This window comes from Prunus mume, linkage group LG4 (assembly GCF_029339155.1).
Source record: "Prunus mume cultivar Tortuosa linkage group LG4, ASM2933915v1, whole genome shotgun sequence".
Classification (NCBI taxonomy): domain Eukaryota; kingdom Viridiplantae; phylum Streptophyta; class Magnoliopsida; order Rosales; family Rosaceae; genus Prunus; species Prunus mume.
Window position 1 is genome coordinate 11926883 of NC_142701.1, and position 21525 is coordinate 11948407.

The window sequence follows — 21525 nt, forward strand, 5'->3', positions numbered from 1 at the left end:
ATTAAACAAATTATATTAGACCATGCTGTTGAGTTGAGTTTTCTATGTTAAATTATTATTTGTTTCGTTTTCATTTTTTTATACAAACAATATCTTAAGATAAATCAGGTACGTACGTGGTGCCACAGTACTTAAAACATGGTATGTGATTAGAAATAAAAACTAATCATTAAATTTGAACACGTGTCATCTTTTAACTGGACTGTTTTGACACTCATTAGAAATAAAAACTAATCATTAAATTTGAACACATGTCATCTTTTAACTGGATTGTTTTGCCACTCAATAATAAGAATAAGAGTACGTAAGTTTTTGTCATACACACAATTGATGTAAGTTTTGTTTTTGTAAGTCTCTTTGTTATAATTAAAGCTAGCTGGTGATGCTAAGAAGTGAAAAACATGTTCGTTTCCAGCTACAAGAAGTGCAAGAAGTATTCACAAAGACTGTTGGGTTGAGATAGATATGATCCCTGATTGTTATTAGAATGAAAGAATATATATACAAGTGGCGAAATGGATACGTAATAATTCTGTCTCCTACAATGTTATATCAACAAACATTCTATATGATATCATAAAAGCTATAGCTAGCCATCAAATAAAATATTTGATGCTTCTTGCATGGTCCGGGCTCGGTCTTTTTGGTTTTCTCTAATCTTGTTTCTTTCATTCACAGATCACAGATGACTGTAAATAATTCATTGCAGGACAATATCAAAATGACACAAAAACAAGACTCAAAGTTAAGATGGACAAAGATTGTGCCTTAGCAATCTTTATTTCCTACGATAATCAGATTATATATATACGTGCTCATGGGCTAACTTGTTCTCAACATCGAAAAATATACCACAAAAATTCTGAAAATTAAACACACAAACACATAGAGAGAGAGAGAGAGAGAGAGAGAGAGAGAGAGAGAGAGAGAGAGAGAGAGATTAAGATGAAAGCAACAAGTACTTCCAGGTGGAATATTATCATGATGCTCATGCTCAACACTATGCTTGTGCTCCTCGTTCATGCAGTGCACTCAATTCCAATCCACCACCACTACAAACCAAGAGCATTTCGTCCCTACATTACTCGTCCTCCACCTCCTTCCGATGGCGCCGATACTAGTACTGATTTAGAATCGCCGCCACCGCCACTGCCACCACCACCAACACCAAATCCAAATCCAAATTCAAAATCACCGTCTTCGTTGGAAGGCCGCATTCGAAATATTAATCAACTTTTATGTGATGAATCCTGTTCACTTGAATGCTGCCGCCGTTTTGTCTTCAACGATAGCTTATGCCTTCGCGGCCTCCTTCCTGAACCGGGCTTTCCCCGTCCCCAATATATCGCCGGGCGCCGTTCCCCTTATACCTTTTGTAAGTCTGAATGTTACAACAGATGCAGCTATGAAATGCCCCCCAACCTCTATCAATGCACGGCTGGATGTGCTTATAACTTCATTACTACTAAATCAGCGGAATTAACACATGATCCAGGTATGCTACATATCACCATTTTATTTGTAAAATATTCATACGAGATTTTTTTATATTTATTTATCTACTTATAATTTAGTCATGATTTAAGTTTAATTTTTGCGTTATAATGCTAGCTGCAGATGCTGATGTGGTGCGCAAACATGTTGCTTCCTGCTACAACAACTGCAAGACGTATTCTGAACTATTGTGATCGAGACTGTTAGGTTGAGAGATAAGATCCTATCTATAAGTTGATTTGAATCTAAGAATCGCAGTACCAACGATAAAAGTCTGTGTTATGATGAGCCTCCGATTGATATAATAAAATTATTTTTTCCCCAATCTATGTGCTGTCCATCAAATGTGACAATGAAATCCAATTATTTTTTCCCCAATCTATGTGCTGTTTTAATTGTTTGGCCCAAAACATGATTAGTGCTAAACAGTCAAATTCTTATTTTAGTCCAACCTAACAAGCGTGAACAGTTTGATTTGAATCATTATATGGTATCGTGGTGGGTTAACCAATGTGGTCATATTAATCGTATAATGATTTACACATACTGGCGGATCCACAGAAGTGCAAACAGGTGCAGATACATATAATATGTTTTAGTTAAAAACATTTCAAATTTGTAGGCATACAAGGGTATAAGGGAAGGGTCCATATATAACACCCTCCCTATAAAATTTTGCGTGGGCTAAAAGTTATAACTTACCTACCTATTTTTGGGCTTGCAAGGTCATTTAAGATTACGGGCTTGCTGTTAATATTGAGGTTTATTTAAAAGCAGGTGCAAATTAAGGGGCTGCTTATTCTACAAAATTAATTTCTGTCGTTTCCTTTTTCCTCAAGTTATGGGTAGTGGAATGATATTTGATTACAATTAGCTCCTCTGTTTCTCAATCCAAGAACCGGGAATTACCAGGAATGATTACAATTATTAGTGGAATTTCCTCCAATTATACATGAATTATGTGCTCATCATCATCGTAATTAATAATGTTAATTGTTTCCATATATACACATGACGCAAAATTTGATCTCAATACTCATCATACCAAATTAAGGGTACGTTCTAAATGAGGAGATAAATACAGGACTTGTGTTCAATTGAACATCCAACATATATAGATAAACATTTCTTGAGAGAGATAGAGAGGAGCAGCCATGAACATCATGTTGCTCATGATGAACATTTTTCTTGTGCTTAAGAGTTCAAGTAGTGCAACCGAATCCAATCCAGTACAACCCTAGACCACTTCATCCCTTACGTAGATATCCTCCCCCCCTCACTCCCTCTTTTCCCCTTACAACCCTAGTACTGATCCTCTAGTACCACCACCTCCCCCACCAGCAGCCCGCTTTCGTGATATTAATTACGAAATGTGTGAAAAATCCTGTTCTCTTGAATGTCTCAACGGCTTCCAAATCAATGCTCCTACCGTTCCCTGTCCTGGTTTATTGCTTCCCCCTCATGACTTTTGTATGCATCAGTGTATGCGGAAATGCAACAACCAAATGCCCCAAAACCTCTATCAATGTACTGCTGGATGTGCCCATAATTTTGTTACTGCCAATACCAAATTAACTGATCATCACTCAGGTACGTACGTTAAGTAATACATACCAGAATCTATATGTTTTATCATGTTTATTTACATCAGAATTCATATATTCATTATAATTTACTCATCACATTTGATTTTGTGTCATAAGCATTATGAGTCATAATGCTATGCCAGCTGCAGATTCTGATGATAAACTGCTCAACCATGTTGCTTCCTGCTATAGCAAGTGCAAGAAGATTTCGCAAGAGTGATCGAGATTCAAGACTCTGCTATTGGAACCAGAGAATCGCATTATCCAAATGGATGTACTTTGGGAACAATAAAGAAGAGATGTCCATCTTGTTGTCCCTATGTTAATTAAGGGAAAAGATATGAATTCAATATTGCTGCCTATAAGTTAGAATGACCTGTATTTTGGGGCAATCATGAACCTTTTTACTTGATTTAATCCCAACTTGTAAACTACTATCCGTATATAAACCTAGTGGATAAAATGCAAAGTACAAAACAAGAAGACACTTGAAAAATGAACCAAGAGAAAGAAATCAAAGTGGAACTAGCTCTCTATTAATAATGAAATCAGTACAGCCACCAAGAAAAGAATGTACAGAATGATGAGGTATCATACTGATCCATGAAAAAGCTTTAAGCTGCACCAGTTATAGCAACATTTGATGGCTTTAGGCACACAGTGGTTGGAAGAATCACAGGTTTTGAGTCCCCAGGGTACAGGACTGCCAAGGGAAGAATCTCCTCTGCATCCCCAGGTTTTGAACCTTCTGCCTCTTCACAATTCTCAGAGGATGGCACTGCAGAGACTTGCTTCTTTAATGGCTCAACTTTGACCTCTCCAAACCCATCAAGTTTGGTCACAAAAGGGTGGTTCAATAGCTTAGCAGCTTCCAACCTCTCAGAAGGGTTCCTCACAAAGCACTTTCGCAAGAAATCTTTAGCATCTTCTGATAGCCAGCCAGGAACAGTGGGAACTTTTGAAGCAATCAGAAGCTGTAGGTCTCCAAGTGTCGCGCCGGCTTCCAAATCCCACGGCCACCTCCCCGTTAACATCTCGAGCACAACACAACCCAAGGCCCAAATATCAGAAGGCTTCTCCTGATTTCCATAAAGCACGGCTTCTGGTGAAAAATATATTGCAGTGCCTTGACAAGCAGGTTCTTTGCGACTCTTTTTTTTATAAACAGCAAACTTTGCCAGTCCAAAGTCCCCAATTTTGGGCACAAAATCACCATCACTGCTACTCACAAGCAATATATTTTCAGGCTTCAGATCACAGTGGACACAGCCCCTTACATGAATGTACTGAAGCCCTTTCAGAAGACACCCTGTATACTTTCTTACTTGGGACTCAAGCAACCCGCAACGCCCGGATTTTGTTATCAAATCCCTCATTGTTCCTCCATCAGCATACTCCATTAACACATTGTATGTACATTTGTTTTCAGCATCAGAAGTCATATCTGATCCATAACAGTCGATAACAAAAGGGCAGTCGCCAAAAAATTTAAGAAGTGTCCTTTCCATGAGCAGCTCAGGCGATTCAAAGACCCGTCCCGATTTCACCGCCATAATCGCCGGCAAACCCTCGCTACCCAACTTGGGTTTTTTCGCAGAGGCCAAATAAACCGACCCGAATCCGCCTTTGCCAAGCATCCGCCCTCGAACCCACTCGCACTCAGGAAGTGACAAACTCCTTTCTTTCTTAACAAGCTCTGGTTCGTCTTCCTTTTGGGTTTCTCTTTTCCTCTTCGATGAACCCATTGTTCTTGTAGTTCGTGAAAACAAAATTGAATCTTTTGGCTTCTGGGTTTTGACAAAAACAAAGGGACAGACAGAGAAAACGATCAACTGGGTAAAGAGCAAAAGAGATGAACTGATTGATGTTGAAGAAGCAGAGAAGTGTGATCCACGAAGAAGACGATATAAGAGCAATTGAAGCAAGCAAAGCGTTTAGGGTTTTATATTGCTTAAATTTGACGCGTTGATTGAAAGCTCGTGACTTTGTGTGAGGGTTTATGAAATCTGATTTTCCCTTTTCCTGGTGGAGTTGGGTTTCATTTTTCAATTATATAGAGATAAGGGTTGAAGGCGGTGAGCCCTCTAACGGTCATATTTTCGTTTCGCGGCCTTTCCTTTTGCCCTAATTAACAATCTTATAAAATATTTTTTTATTGTTGTTATTATTTTATTTTGTGAAATCTGGGCCGTTGGTTTAGTATAATCTGGACCGCTGAAAGCATAAACCGTTTTTCTTTTTGTTTATAAGACCTTGCTTTTTTTTTACTTTCTCTTTTATTAAATGGCTGAGTTTAGTGTCACATTTTATTATAACGCACCAAAAAACAAAAACAAAATTTCCGTTTTATATCTAATTTTTAATTTTTGGACAGTGAAAAGTTATTTTTTACTCATTTCTTAACCTTTCTTTATTTTTTTATATATGACGGTAACACCACATGACATAATGAAATGGACTATATTTTTATCTTAACTTCTTAATTTATTGTATTGAGAAGGATAACATAATAGGATAAAGTTGAATTTGTTATTTCCATCCTTATCTTATTTTATTTCCTAGACGAGACCTTGTCGAGATAAATAGTCCTAATACATTTTGAAGAATAATTTCCATTTTAGAAGAAAATATATAAATATAAAATACCCAAAGAGTTTTGGTTTGACAAAAAATAGTAATTGTCATACTTACACACGACCTTCTAACCATGGTGTGAACCACTTCACACCATGGTTATGTTCTTCACTTTATTTTAGCTAAAAAGAAATCGAACAATTAACAATCAATGAGGATAGAAATCGAATTGCACCCAGTTCTTTTTCTGGGTTTTGAGGAATTTGGGTTTCTAAAGTCTTGTTATTGGGTTATTGGGTCAGTTTGGAGTCTGGTTTTATCTGATGATGGTTGAAAATTGAATGCAAATTTGTTGTGCTTTAATTGAGTTTGATTAAGAATGATTTTGAGAAATTTGGGTTTTGTTTAGATTTTGATAGGCTCTTTAACTCTGTAGGGTTGTCTTGAATGGATGCATTGGAATTGAAATAGGTTATGGGGGATTGAAGAAAAATTGGAGTTGTTACCGTGATAGATGAACTGAGAATTTGTGGTTCTTTGTTTCAAATTATAATTGTGTGAATGGTATTGTTTGATAACCGGTTTCTGTGTCATATTATGAATTTATAGATTTGGTACGATTGTAGTGGTGAATGGTGATCTTTGTGTTGAAGTATCTAGTTTTATTGTTGACTAGGGTACCTGTCGATCCACTCGAGTGGCAGATTTCACAGGACACTGCTCATAGCATTGTTGCATGGTTAGTCAATACCATAGGAGCAGCTGAGTCTGTATTGAGGGTTGCAGCCACAGGGCATGACAAGAGGTTGTTTTTCAAGGTACTAATGCTTGATGACTGCAATTGATTTTTGTTTTGGTATCAAGCTTTTGCAGTCTCTATTACTTGGTGGCTATGGATGAAAATTTTCAACGGCTAACATGTAGACATAAGCTGCTGCGAGCTTTAAGTATCAAGGAGAGGTGCTAATACATGTCTTAAGAATTATAAAGTGGCCCAAGTCAGGACATATTTTGAACTTTGATATTGTAGAAATTTGGATTTCTTTTGGTATGGAGCTCCATATGCATGTTGTTATGTGTGTACATGTGTTTTCATGCTTGCATTTGTCTTTTTCACTGGGAAGACTTGGATGCCACTTCGAGGGCACTCCATAATGCGCCTTCTCTTCTACTGCATAGTATTTTAGAAGAAAAGAATGGAAGCTAAAATGTACTTGTAATAACAGTCCACAAGATAATAAAAAATATCTTTGTAGCTGATTTGTAGCTTCGCCATAGTAGAAAATTAACTTTTTGCACTGAGTAGACAGCCCTCACTATATTTTTCTAGCTATAAATTCTAAATTCTAATCATGAAACTTTTGACCTGAGTAAAGGTATCTTGCGGTCCCATGGCAGGTCCTTTGGCTGACAGGCCATCATGTGTTATTAAAGTTGTCTACTTCTGTGCTAGTCTATCAAATTGATTTTTATTTTCCTTCCTTGGCGATGGTTGTAGATGTAGCTTATCAGTATCGTGATAGCATGTTATCACGTAGAATAAAGCTATGCAAATTTGTTAATCAAAGTAGTTCTTGCTGACAGCTAACCCGATAACTTCTCATTTAAATCATTCTCCAGGTGGTGTTTTGTCTTTACATGCTATCAGCCTTGGGACGGTTGGTGTCAGGTCTTACAGTTGCCTATGCTGCTATGTTTTTTGCTTAAATCTGTTACCTCTTCGTAACTGAGATTGTTTTCGTAGTTTGGTCTTTTAAGATAAAAAGCAGGGTGGCAACTTATGTGTTGTTTTGTCAGATTCAGTAGCCACTGCTTTTGTTTTTGTTTTTTTGTTTTGTTTTTTTATTGATACAAAGTCTTTCACTATTTGAATACATTCATGTGATTTTCCTTTTTGCTGACTGTTTTGTTTTAAACATCACATTTATATTTCCTAGTTGTCTGCTCCTGAAACAGGATTATGCTGTTTTGCCTTTATATGATGAGATCAGTCGGTCAATCAGTGCATGTTTGTCTTGATTTCTGAGGAGAACGAATGATCTAGCGGAGGAAGATGCTGTAAAGCAAGATGCTATGTAGCTTAAGTTTTATGTAACCTCCATGTACAATGAATCTTTGTATATTTTTGTGCGGTTGTATTTCGAGCTACTCAATAGTTTCTGTGTACATACGACTTTGTGCCTGACCACTCTGGGGTGGTACAACATTGTTAACCAAGACATACTATTTTACGATACAAATTGTTGAATAATTGATACCATTGCTGAATAAATGCTGGTCATTAGTTTTTGCTACAACCTTTGTGCTGAAATTGTTGATTAGAATTTTTACTGACTTGAAATGAAAAATCGGAAAAATGAAAGTCCAAAGAAAAACTATGTTTCTTCAATAGTGCTCTGTTTTACCATGAACAAGTTATACTTTGGATAATTTTGGAAACAAAAAAGGTAATCTTGTTGTCCCTATGCTGATTAAGGAAAAAGATATACATCTATTATTGCTGTCGACAGGCCTTTGAATAGCTTGATAAGTTAGATTCCCCTGTATTTTGGGGCAAGCATGCACATTTTACTTTTTACTGATTTAATCCCAACTTGTAAACTACTGGTCAAATGCAATGATTAGTGAGATAATCTACATCAGTAAAACAGTAACACCAACACACATTAGGAAAAGAGATCAAAGTGGAACTATTAGCTCTCTATATTAACATAAAAACTATACAGCCGCCAAGAAATGAATATACATATCAAGCCTTACATCAATTCATGGAAGGCTTTCAAAACAATATAAACTAAGCTGCACCCAATATAGGAAAAGCTGATGGCTTTTGGCACCCAGTGGATGGGATCACAGGGGTTGAATCTCTAGGAGACATGAGGGCCAAAGGAAGAATTTGTTGCTCCATCTCCTCTTCCTCTTCAGAGCTCCAACTTCCAAGTGGTATGAAACTTCCATAATCAATAACACAGTGCTCAGAAGATAACACTGAAGAAACTTCCTTTATTGGTTCAACTTTAACCTGTCCAATCTCATCAACTTTAGTCATAAAGGGATGGTGCAATAGCTTAGCTGCTGTGAGCGTCTGTGAAGGGTCCCTCACAAAGCAATTGTTCAAGAAATCTTTCGCCTCTTCTGATAACCCACCAGGAATGTTAGGAACTCCAGAAGCAATCTGAGGCTTTAGGTCATGAAGTTTCACGCCGGCTTTTGTATCCCATGGATGCCTCCCAGTGAGCATCTTCAGCACAACACAACCCAATGCCCAAATATCAGAAGGCTTCTCCTGAATTCTATCGAGCACTGTTTCAGGAGATAAGTACATTGGAGTGCCTCTACTAGAACGCTTGCTCATAGCCCTCTTTGTCAGTCCCAAGTCCCCAATTTTGGGCACAAAACCAGAACCAGAGGTCACAAGTAAGATGTTTTCAGGCCTTCAAATCACAGTGCACAAAACCCATTTCATGAATGTACTGAACCCCTTTCAAAATCGAATCTGTATACTTCCTCACTTGTAATTCACAGAGCCCAGAGCCCCCAGATTGCTTTATCAAATCCCCCACTGTTCCTCCATCAGCATACTCCAAGAAGACATTGTATACCAAATTATGACCAAACCCAGCAGTCACATCTTCTCCATAACAGTCGATAACAAAAGGGCTGCTACGAAGCGTTTGAAGAAGTGACTTTTCCATCATCAGCTCAAGCGATTCAACCATCAATGCAGATTTCACCGCCATGATCGCCGGAAAACCCTCGCTACCCAATTTGGGTTTTTTCACAGAGGCCAAATAAACCGACCCAAATCCGCCTTGGCCGAGCTTCCGCCCTCGAACCCACGAGCCACACCCAGTAAGTAAAAAACTCTTCTCTAGAAGCCCTGGTTCGTCTTCCTTCTGGGTTTCTCTTTTCCTCTTCAATGAACCCATTGTTTTTCGTACTTTGTAGAAACAAAAATTGAAGCTTTTGATTCTGGGTCTGACAGAAACAAATTAACGGAGAAAACGATCAAATGGGTAAGAGAAAAAGAGAACGAAGCAGAGAAGTGGGTGATCAACGAAGGAGACGTTATCATTGAAACAGAGAACAGTGATCGAAGCGAACGTTTTATGGTTTTCTATCTGCGTAACTTTGACGCGGTGATTGAAGCTCGTGATTTTGGAGAAAACGATCAAATTGAAATGGGTAAGAGAAAAAGAGACGAAACAGAGAAAGTGGGTGATCAACGAAGACGACGATAGCGTTGATACGAAGAAGAGACATCGAAACGAACGTTTTAGGGTTTTCTCTCTGCTTAATTTTGACGCGGTGAAAGTTTTTGTGAGGGTTCTTGAAATCTGAGTTTGCTTTTTCCTGGTGTGGTGTTTGGGTTTCCTCTTTCCCTCTTTCTATTACATAGAGAAAGCGGAGGAGGAGGTGAGCGTTCTAACGGTCATATTTTCTTTCGCGGCCTTTCCTTGCGCTTACCAATTAACAGAAATCTAATTAAAAGATTCTCTCAACAAAAAAAATCAAATAAAAAGATTTTATTTTGTGAGATGTAATAAATGACTGACTGCTACCAATTTGAAATCTTAGGCCACTCTTAGCTGGAAACATCACGGCCGTTAGTTAAATATTATCTAACCTGCGGAAAGCATAATCTCGTTCTTTAAAAAAATAAATAAATAAATAAATTTATTGTCTCTTTTATTAAATGACTGAGCTTAGTTTACACCCACATTTTATTATGACAAGCACAAAAAATGATTTTCCCTTTTATATTTTCTTTCGCTCTTGATTAAACTCATTTTCATTTTTTATATGTGACGGTAACACGTGGCATGTTGATATGAATTGTGTTCTCATCTCAACCTTTTAATTTGTTGTGCTAAGAATGACAACCTCATAGGATAAAGTTGAATTTATTATTTCCACCCTATCTCATTTTCTTTCCTAAGCGAACTCATCAAGGTAAATAGTCCTAGTAAATTTTAAGGAATAATTTCCATTTTAGAAGAATAAGCCTTTGTTTTTCATTGATACATAGTCTTTCACTATTTGAATACATTCATGGAAATTTTCCTCCTTGGCCTGACTTGTATCTTTGTTTTGTTTTTTTGCTTTGTTTTTGTTTTTTGTTGGTTTTGCCTTTATATGTCTGCTCCTGAAACAGGATTATCTTGTTTTGCCTTTATATGTTAGCTGAGAACAGTCAATCAATCAGTTCATGTTTGTCTCGATTTCTGAGGAGAACGAATGATCTAGCCGAGAAAGATGTTGCAGAGCAGGATACTACGTAGCTTATGTTTTCTTTCTCAGAGGTTGCTACCAACAATAAGTACATGTGCTATGTCTGAGGCTCTGATATAATTAATAAAGTTTGTAACAATCAATATTGAATCTATACATTTGAGGCTTAACTTACGTTTTTTGGTCCCCATAGTTGGACTCATTTTTCATTTTGGACGGGAGGGCTATAGCTTATAGATTGTCACAAAACAAGACAGAATATATACATGAAGATCAAACAAGGGCTGTCAAAGCCAGGCAAGTTCACCTGCTGTAACATCAAGAGCCCTAGTTCTTTGAACACCAGGATACAGGACTTTGAACTAGTAGTTTGTTTCTTTGAGCACTAGGATACAGGACTTGAGCCTAAAAATATAACAAATACTTGTAATATGCAAGATTTTACAGTCCATCATGTTTACCTTTGTAAGAATGTCTCTAACATACTTACACTGAGAGACAAATAATCCTGAAGATATATATTGAATACACAGTGCAGTTCACCCAAGTTTTTGAGATCAAATTCTTTTGCCAAGGCAGACAAAAACAGTAGAGAATAGAGGTAACAGCAGAATCACTTCTAATCCATATTATGTCATCAAAGTAAAGAAGAATAATAACCACTGAGCCATTACAGTACCTGACAAACAAAGAAGATTATGCATATGATACTTTAAAGAGCCTATTGCGGGAAGAAAAGTGGTATATCTCTCGTTCCAAACTCTTGATTCCTTCGTAAAACCATACAAGGATTTCTGTAATTTACACATATAATCAGTATGTCTAGCTATGGTGCCATCCGCATTCCTTATATATACCAAACTAGATGTTCCCTGCTTATCTTATGTTATGCAGCAATTTCTGCTTTCATAGCATTCTGCCGAGCTGGAGCTTTAGAAGCTGAAGAAAAGGGGAAAGATCAACATCAAAAGAAGAAGAAAAAATTGAACTCTCAAATTGATTTACTGTGAAATTGATCTCTCTTCAATGTCTGCTTTGGAGATATCGAAACTAGCAAATTAATATCCATAAAGTATAAACTAATGCAACTAGAAAGGTAGGTTTTTTATTATAAAATAAATAGTATACGAGTGGCTTACGCTTTATTTAAAAAAAACAGAGTAGATGCACAACGCTAGGTGTCACGTGTCTAAAATAAGTATAGCTTGCTATACAATTTTTGAAGAAACATTAATAAAACCGGGTATAGCCGTGCAGCTATACGTTTTTCACACATGAGGCGTTAGGTGAGTTTTTATAAAATACATAAATAGTATAGCCCTTTTTTATTGGTTTTAAAAATAGTATAGCCGAGCGGCTATACTCACGGGGCACTCATCGCTGGTTTTTCATGAATAGTATCGCCGCATGACTATACTCAGGATTTTATTATTCAAAAAGAAGAGTATAGCCGATCGGCTTTACCGGCGTCGTTTCTTTTTAATTTCTTTTAATAAATAGTATAGCCGACCGGCTATACCTTTTTTGACACGTGGGCTCTATATGCGCTAGTGGGTCCTTTTTAATAAATAAATAGTATAGCCGCACGGCGATACGGGTTTTAAATATAATATAGTTGAAGGGTATAGCCGTTCGGCTATACACTTTTTTTGACACGTGCACGCTAGGCGCAAGGCTGGTCCTTTCAAAAAATATATAAATAGTATAGCCGCCCGGCCATACGTGGTAATTGTTTTTTTAAAAAAGAAGAGTATAGCCGAGCGGCTTTGCGGAGGTCCTTTTTATTTATTTATTTATAAGTGTTTATGGTTTTTTTTTTTTGTTTTTTTTTGTTTTGAATTTGGTGTGAATTATGGTGCCATCCGCATACACCGAAGTTCATGTTCCCTGCTTATCTTATGTTATTGCATCATAGCCACAACTTCTTTAGAAGGTGAAGAAAAGGCGATAGATCAACATCAGCTGAATCTGTGACAACTGATTTTAAGGCTTTCGTTTCACTGATTCCAGACTTGGATCTGGTTTGAATTTGGTGTGAATTACTTAGAATGATTGGTAAAATATTTGAAAGTTGATCTGGTTGAAAAGCTGAAGAGGTAATGATGAAGGATCTAAAGAACTGATTGACTGGGAATAAAAGGAACAGATGTCTCAAAACAATCTGACAAGGAGACTTAAGACAAATATAGCCTTCATATTGAGAAGCATATCCAAGAAAAACTCATGTTCTGGTATTTTTATTGTAGCTTGTTTGGTTTACAAGTTGAAGCAAAGGAAAGTATGCACAACTAAAGACTTTGAGATGATCAAGTAGTGGGATATGACCCAAAAGAGATTCATTTCATATGGTGATTTCAAATTCAGATTTTTGCATGGCATTTTTATTTATCAAATATACAGATGCAGCACAAGCATGATACCAGAACTTTGAAGTAAAAAGTAAAAAGAGTAGTAAATAAGATTTTACCAATTTAAGATTTTATTATTCAATTCATGATTTGACAACTAGCCTTCATGTGTTCAATCCCAAATTTGTACAGGATTGGAAACCCAATTGTCATATTGCATGAGATTGATGTCTAGTTCATTGTGATGAGCACAAGTTTATAATGTTGATGGATTATTGAAAGCACAGAAGGGGATTAATGCATGGTTGCAGCTCAATCAAAGGATAACAAGAACATAACAGTAGGCTTTTAATTATTTTCAATTATTTATACCAATTTAAGATTAATTTGTCGCAAATTATCTGGCTACTTAATCAGAGGGACAAATGAAACATGTTCTACAACACTGGATGAACAAACTACATAAAACAAGGTTTGTTTAGGCACCGATCTAATTCGCCAATTTCCTTAGAGGAATTTTTAATAATGGTTCATTGTTCTGATTAAGCTCTAATCTATTCGCATAACGGTTTCAAGGCTTGTGATCTGTAAACTAAATTGAATCATTTCACAAAGGATTTAGGGGTGTCAGTTTCAATTTCTATATGTATCACCAGTCAGACTCAATTAAAAACATAAACCGCATCATGTTTTTTGTAATTTTTTTTAGGCCAACACATAACAAAGGATTAAGGAGATAATCTATCCCAGAGTGTAGGCTGTTAGCTCTACAATCAATAGAAATCAACAAAAATCAGGGAATAATTAACGAAAATCAATCCAAGTCAAGACATCATTACAAACCAATTAAGGAAGTTTTTTTCTTTTCCTTTATATAATTTAGCTTAATTAGCGAGCTGCTAATTAAGATGGACAAAGGGTACAGAGGCTATAAATAGTCTGTTTCTGTGCTCAACATTCGAACATGCAGAACAAAAGTTCTGATAGTTAAAAGATAGAGAGATCGACTGGGGGATTGGGCAGCCATGGAAGCAACTAGCTATAGAACCATCACTTCTTCCATGATCAAAATCATGATGGTGATTATGATGATCATTTTGGTTAATGTTCAAGCCGATGATCATCAAGATTATCTAATCAACATCCCTTCCAACACAGTCACTCCAGATGACAATGCTCACGTTGAAGATCAAACAGCAGCAAGTCCACCGCCACCAAACTCATTCATTGGTGATGTAGGTCGTTGTGCTTCTGAGTGTGCAGCTATGTGCGGCCGCCGCCACGGCATCACCACGGGTTCAGCTTCAACCGACCGGTTCTTCTTTCCTCGCATTCCGGGTTTTATCAAACCCCCCCGCATTCGCAGACCTGGCCGTGTTCGTAAACCCCGACGACCCGGTGGCAGAGGCAGAGCACACATCGGGGATTGTTACAAGGACTGTTTGCTAGACTGCGGCCTACAAGCCCCGAGCAGCCTATCTCAATGCACTGCTGGATGTGCTTATAATTCTGTTACTGCTACTGCATCAACCCTATTAACTGAGGATAAAGTGCAGAACTATGTTGATTCCTGCTACAAAGAGTGCCAGAAGAATAATTAGGTGTTGCTAATTACTAGTCATTTCCGCTTTCGTGATCAATGTGTTGATGAAAGAGTTTGCAGATTTATTAGAATAAAAGAATTTATTTAATAGTATCGTTAAGGATCCACCGGTATATGTATTCATTTGAAGTTTGCAGACCGGGCAATTCGTGTCCACAGGTCGTGTTCAGGATCAACACTTGTTCGATGTCAACACGATTATGATTTGATTTATGAACATGGTGCAACCCATTTCAAAATTATAAGATGACAATTTGTGTTCACGCATTGAATTCTACATAGATCTAACACGAACATGATTAATTAAAATCAATTTAAACACAACAATATTAGTAATTTTGTGAATTTTTTCAAACACAACAATTTTATATTTGAAAATTGAAGCAAACTTGTTAAATATTTCTTACTCCTTATAATTCCATGCAGCAAACATTCAACATTCTATCAAAGACTCTTTTGACTTTATATATACAGAGGAGATAGCACAGTGATAACCCGTTAGTGTATTTAATATGATGCTTTGTTTGAGCACACCCCACAATGTCATCTCATGATCAAGACCATTTCCTTTAGAGGTAATACATTCAAGTATCAAATGACCTTGCAAAAAATAATTGTCCACATTAGACAATATTTAGTCATCCTTATAAATGAAATATGCCTACCATTTGATTGCTTAAGTTGCTTGAGGAAGATTTAAACATTTATATTGATGAATGAAATATGTCTACCGTCAACAACAAAAAGAAGACAACATTTGGTCATATATCTAGGATCAGATAAACAAATAAACACGATATTTCCTGTGCACAATTGAAATATATTTATGATAATAATCAAATGGTTAAATGATGTTTGATTAGCTATTTTTTTGGGAGAGATATTCCTTGAATAACGACCTAAAAAATGAATGATTCAGATCATGAGATGACATTGTATAATAGGCCCAAAAAAGTGATTAATGTTGTATTAGCTTACTAACTGGTTAATAATCCTGCCACTTTACTCAAATAATATAAGTGACTTTATGATAGTTTCTTTTCTCGATGGTTTCATTTTATACACTTAACACATTGCCCTTTTTAAGGATTTGAACTTTCCCCTAATTGCGAGCCCTTGTCAGTAGTACTTGTTATGCATGAAATGTGTGACCATTATGTGCTCATGGTTGTGTAATTAGACTAAAGAAAGCCCATATATATGTGGACTCCTAATTATATTATTGAATTGCTGATTGATTGATCATTTTATAGTGTTACTATATATACAAATAAAATGCCAAAATTTAGTTCCTATCTTACTAAATTCTGTTGATCAGGGACACAATCATAGCCATTAGAAAGAAAAATAAAGATACAAAATACGGGAATTAATGCATGCATTAGAGTTCAATCAGTTATCTCATCCATAATCTCACTAATTATCTGATCGATCGCCAGATATTAATCCTTCAGTTGAGGGGCTGATCGAATGGTGTTTTCATCAATTACCTAATCGACTGATATAACCAAAGGAATTCATTAAGAGGTGTCAATGTTTCATTGGATGACAGCCAGCATGACGGCAGGAACCAAATTCAATTTTCCCATCAAAGGGCGGCAATGCATGGATGCAAGAGAACAATCGGAACATTGGCAGTTTATAATTGATTCTAAATGCAAGCAACGATCTCCAAAATTTGCTCTCATTTGGCATTCACTCACAGAAATCTATTAATGGAAAATTCTGATAGCAAACTGCAAGGCCAAGGCTATAAATAGTGGGCTGGTTGTGTTCATCGATCATCATATCCAAGTACATTGCGATCTACACTTGGGAGAGAGGGAGAGATCGGTGGTGGTGACCATGATGAATATTATGGTCCTTTTGCTAGCAGTAGCAGCAAGCCTAGGGTTTGTAGTTGAAGCTCAAGTAGGTCTTCCACCTCCTATCCCTGGCCTCCCTCCTCCTATCATCCCACCAGGCTTTCCAAACCCTAGCATTCCTGGTCTCCTCCCTCCAATCACTCCATCAGGCCTTCCTGTTCTCCCTCCTCCTATCACTCCACCAGGCCTTCCTAACCCTTATCTTCCCGGTCTCACTCCACCTGGCTTTCCTAACCCTTATCTTCCCAGTCTCACTCCGCCTGGCTTTCCTAACCCTAATCTTCCAGGTCTCACTCCACCAGCCTTTCCTAACCCTAATCTTCCAGGTCTCACTCCACCAGCCTTTCCTAACCCTAATCTTCCCGGTCTCACTCCACCAGCCTTTCCTAACCCATTAATTCCTGGCCTCTCTCCTCCAACTACTCCTAGTGCACCAGTTCCAAGCCCTCCTCCTTATTTTAATCCTTTGGATCCAAACATTCCACTCCCTCCGTATAGTCCTCAACCATCACCTTCTGTTGAAGCTCCTGCCAACAGTCCTCAAACTTCAACTTTCACACTCCCACCGGAACTTTATAAAAACATAGGAAAAGCACCACCCTTTGTTGTACCACCCAATACTCCTCTACCACCGGGTGTTGTTATACCACCACCCCCACCCCTAAACACTCCACCGCCACCTGGTTGGTCGGCTGAAAAGATCGCCCTTAAAAACGGCATTTGTGGTGTTTCCTGCGCTTACGAATGCCAAGCCCCCGCCGTCTGGAGCATTCCCACAGCAAAAAATACCAATGGGTTTTTCCGTGGACGCGGCGGCGGTGGCGGAGGCGGAGGCTTTTTCCGTCCTGTCCGTCCTGTCCGTCCTGTTACTCCCGTCCCCGTTCCTGTTACTCCTGTCCCCGTTATCCCTTCACCCGTTATCCGCCCTCCCCCCATCCCTACTCCAACCAAACCAAATCCACCCTCACCGCCTAGTCCCGTTGCTCCAGCCAAACCGAATCCCCCACCCAATCCTCCCACCGGTCCATCTCCACCCTCACCGCCTAGTCCCGCTGCTCCTGCCAAACCGAATCCCCCACCCTCTCCTCCCACCGGTCCATCTCCACCCGGTTCTCCCACCGGTCCATCTCCACCCGGTGCTCCCACCGGTCCATCTCCACCCGGTGCTCCTGCTGGTCCATCTCCACCTGGTTCTCCGGCTAGTCCATCTGCACCTGGTTCTCCCGCCAGTCCAGCCAAACCCGGTCCTCCGGCTAGTCCATCGCCACCAGGTTCTCCCTCCGCTCCATCTCCACCTGGTTCTCCCGCCGCTCCATCTTCACCAGGTACTCCTGTCACACCAGTGACACCTGCGAGTCCCGTGGATCTAGTTCATCCTGTGGACCCCAATCACCCCGTACCCGGTTACCGTTACTCAAGAAAACGGGGTATGAATCAGGCAGGTTGTGTCGCTGCGTGTATTCTCCAATGCAACCAGGAATATTTACTTAGTCTCGTTCCTTGATCTGTGTCTCTCATTTTCGGCCCAATTAACTCATCATTCTTCAGGTATTTATTTCACATCATCACGTGATTTACATTTTTTTATATAACCATTTATTTGATTTGATTTGATTCCTCACCATGTTTAATTAATTTTGTGGTTTACAAATGCAGATGCTGGTCGATCAAGTATTCAATAACGACCTTGTTGCAGCAGCTGATGCTAATCATCAAGTTTTTGATCCTTCGAGTCAGAATAAAACATGTATCTGCGTAATAGCATGATTCATGAATCTCATGTAATCAATCACAATAAGAATTCCTATCTTTCTCATATGCATGTGTTCTGTAATTTTGTTTTTTACTTTTTTATTGTATCAAAAGAATTCAATAAATAACGAGAATCTCATGAAGGTTCTTACCTTTTAACTAAAAGTTTACCTAATCTAGCAACAAACCAAGCACAGAACTGAGTCTAATCTTTTTGGCTTTACAATCACCGCCACCAACTAAGCCAAAACTACTCGCAATTATTTACAGAAAAGAGTCTCAATTCTCTCGTATACCTATTGCATCAATCACATGATAATTACCTCACCCCCAAAAAAAAAAAAAAACAATATTCAATTCAATGAAGAGCTTTTGGACACTATCAACCTTTTTATTGGACTCAATAACGCACACTAATCAAAGACCAAAGTGAAAGTGATGATGAGATTGAGAGAGGATGATGGGAGGGAGAGAAGTAATAAAAGTGAAATCTAATTTCAAATATATTTCAGTTTTTAGTTTTTGTTTTCACTTATGTTACTTCTCCATCCTCTCCTCTCATCTTCCCTCTCAATCTCATCTCCAATCTCACTTCCGTTCTCCATCTTTTTTCCTCTATACTCTAGCACAAAAAACCAAAAAAAATTCTAAAAACTAAAATTGAAATTGTTATCAAAAGGCCCAAAGATTTAATTTTATCTCTTAATATTGGAAATCTGCCCAGAGACTATTCTAATTAACTTTGAATTTTACTATATAGACATTTTTCCCTCACGCACCCTTTAAATAAAATAATACTAAATATCTTGGTTCTCAAGCACACAGAAAAGGAGGGGGCCGCTTGACATCTTCATTATAATTTGACCAACCGCGAAAGGGATGTATATACGCACACTCTTGGTGGAAGTGCCCCGAATTCCATATACTTTCGTATACCAGTCCAAATGGGAATGAATTTCAAGTTGAATTTTTATGGAAACAGCGTCCCTGCCACCTCAACTTTATGCGAATGTTGTCTCCTTAAATAACATGCAAATATGTTTTGTTTTTCTTTTGTCAAATATTAAACATTTGATTAAGTGAACTCTTATTTAAATGCATAATAAGTACCATGATCTAGTATGCCAATATCTATCAATTGAACATATGTTACTCTTTAGTTCTAATTTATTTTATACCTACTCTATTACAACTGCTGTCCCTTCATTTAAATGAATCCCGTATTTAGTTGCAAAAGACTCACTAGTGTAGTAGTTTAGAGCAATTGTTCCCCTAAACAAGGTCCTGAGTTCGAGTCCTAGCATATTCGTGTAGCGTGTGTGAGTTTAGTATATTATCTTCCTTCTTAGTAGGAAAGGTCCTAAAAATAACAAGTTATGAAGACAAAGTATGTGTCTTCCTGCTGAAGAGAAACTAGATATACAATGTAACAAGGAAATAAATACAAACTTAGATATACAATGAAAGGTAGGAAGCACAGTCAACAACATAGTTATAACAATTGGATAAGATAACACTAGGAAATTAAAATATAATGGAAAAGAGAACCCACCAGCAACTGAAATTCATTTTCTAGTTGACTAGAATCATCTTCAGAGAGAGCAGAAGTCAAAATCTTTGTCATTTTATCATTATAGCTCACTATACCACTTGACTACCTATATACATATCTGGTAGTGGGGGAAGCACGTTCTCCTTGAAGCTCTCTTTGTCTTAGGCAAATATATTATATATACAGTGGCGCATAGTTAAGGTGAGTCTTGTAAATAACCAGATGGCTATAACAAAGGTTTCCCTCTGTGTAAAAGACTTCTCAGTTTGGCTGAAACACCTCCAAACATGGCACAACATTGGCATTGGGTGATTCATCGGAACGTTGTATGTCTCGGCTTGCATACACCATGTAATGCATGTATGGCACACAGGTGAAGCCAGGCAAAGGAAGATTAGTATACATATAGCCAGGCATGCAACAAACACAAGGTACATATACAAGAAGGCCAACAATATACGACAGTGGCTTCGGAAAAGGCTCAAAATAACGTACTAATACATTCGTACTCTGATCAGAAATCATTACTATATATTTCTAGTATGCTTAATTTGTTCAGATGGAATTTCATGCACAGATGGAATTTCATAGCTATCAGCGATCTCTCTTTAAAGAAGTCTGAGAGATAGAAATTTCCAGGTATCATATGAAGTTCATGAGGCTGGCCGTCTTTTGTGTGTTATCCACTATTTGAGCCCTCTTCTTTAGGTTTTGGGATACTGGGTTTCCTCTGCAAGTATGAATCTGATTTTAATTGTTTGATCAATTTGGATTGTGTTTTTGGGTTTTCAATTTTTCTTTCTTCGCTTTATAGATGCATTAGATATTTGTAATTTTGTAGTTTTAATTTGATTTTTGTTGTATGTTGGTGTTCATTTTTATCTGTTGGTGTGATGTGTTTTTATGATGGAAGACCTCAAATGCAAAATGCCCAACAACTTTCTCAAATGGAAAATGCTTAAAATTTCATCTTTTTTCTGCCTAGTTTTCTTTTTTGGTTTCATTTAAAAAGTGAGAAATTACAAGGAGTGGTTGCAATTAAAAAAAGAAAAGAAGAATTGAGCCCATTAAGTTGGGATTGAAAGAAACACAGGCATATAGTTCCAGGAGAATGCCCAATAGAAACTAGAAGTTCAAGTTCATTAGTTTAACAGAAATTAGTTTTGAGTTTGTCTGATAAAAAGAAATATTTACCCTCCAAATAAATTTGACACTTTTTTTTTTGGAGGATCTTTCGTATTGAGAGGGACGATAGTATACTAAACTCACACACACTACATAGATGTTAGGACTCGAACTCAAGCCCTTACCTAGGGGAACAATTCACTCTAAACCACTGCACTAGTGGGTCTCTTGTACCAATTTTCTTTTTAAAAAGGAAGCCCTTATACAATATTTTTTTAAATGTTAAAAAATACAATAAATTTCATGTGAATTAAAAAAAAAAAAAACTATACATTTTGATATTAATTTTAACAAGTTTGTTAAAGGACAAAACTATTTACCAGAAAATATTACG

At 37.6% G+C, this 21525-nt stretch overlaps 3 protein-coding genes and 1 pseudogene across 3 annotated transcripts; 2 read left to right on the forward strand and 2 right to left on the reverse strand.

Annotated features, from left to right (window-relative positions):
• Window positions 1–1611: 1611 nt before the first annotated feature.
• On the reverse strand, window positions 1612–5036 carry LOC103327862 (mitogen-activated protein kinase kinase kinase 20-like). The gene has a single exon (XM_089050673.1). It carries the CDS (start codon window positions 4823–4825, stop codon window positions 3695–3697), a length of 1131 nt encoding a protein of 376 aa, XP_088906799.1. The 5' UTR covers window positions 4826–5036; the 3' UTR covers window positions 1612–3694.
• A 717-nt stretch (window positions 5037–5753) lies between these two features.
• On the forward strand, window positions 5754–7550 carry LOC103327828 (reticulon-like protein B22). The gene is made up of 2 exons (XM_089050691.1): window positions 5754–6472; window positions 7275–7550. The coding sequence occupies exons 1-2, from the start codon at window positions 6287–6289 to the stop codon at window positions 7359–7361; spliced, it is 273 nt and encodes a 90-aa protein (XP_088906817.1). The 5' UTR covers window positions 5754–6286; the 3' UTR covers window positions 7362–7550.
• Window positions 7551–8328: 778 nt separating this feature from the next.
• Window positions 8329–9891, reverse strand: LOC103327860 (mitogen-activated protein kinase kinase kinase 20-like; annotated as a pseudogene).
• A 6683-nt stretch (window positions 9892–16574) lies between these two features.
• Window positions 16575–18477, forward strand: LOC103327859 (uncharacterized). Its single transcript, XM_089050942.1, has 2 exons — window positions 16575–18250; window positions 18359–18477. Exon 1 carries the CDS (start codon window positions 16683–16685, stop codon window positions 18204–18206), a length of 1524 nt encoding a protein of 507 aa, XP_088907068.1. The 5' UTR covers window positions 16575–16682; the 3' UTR covers window positions 18207–18250; window positions 18359–18477.
• The last annotated feature ends 3048 nt before the right edge of the window (window positions 18478–21525 follow it).

What these genes read in the sequence shown, in the direction of transcription:
- LOC103327862 (XM_089050673.1), bottom strand. Translation starts at nt 4,825, where the DNA reads ATGGGTTCATCGAAGAGGAAAAGAGAAACCCAAAAGGAAGACGAACCA.
- LOC103327828 (XM_089050691.1), top strand. Translation starts at nt 6,287, where the DNA reads ATGGTGATCTTTGTGTTGAAGTATCTAGTTTTATTGTTGACTAGGGTA. An exon ending in ACAAGAGGTTGTTTTTCAAG is followed by an intron (nt 6,473 to 7,274) that starts GTACTAATGCTT and finishes ATCATTCTCCAG; the next exon opens with GTGGTGTTTTGTCTTTACAT.
- LOC103327859 (XM_089050942.1), top strand. Translation starts at nt 16,683, where the DNA reads ATGATGAATATTATGGTCCTTTTGCTAGCAGTAGCAGCAAGCCTAGGG.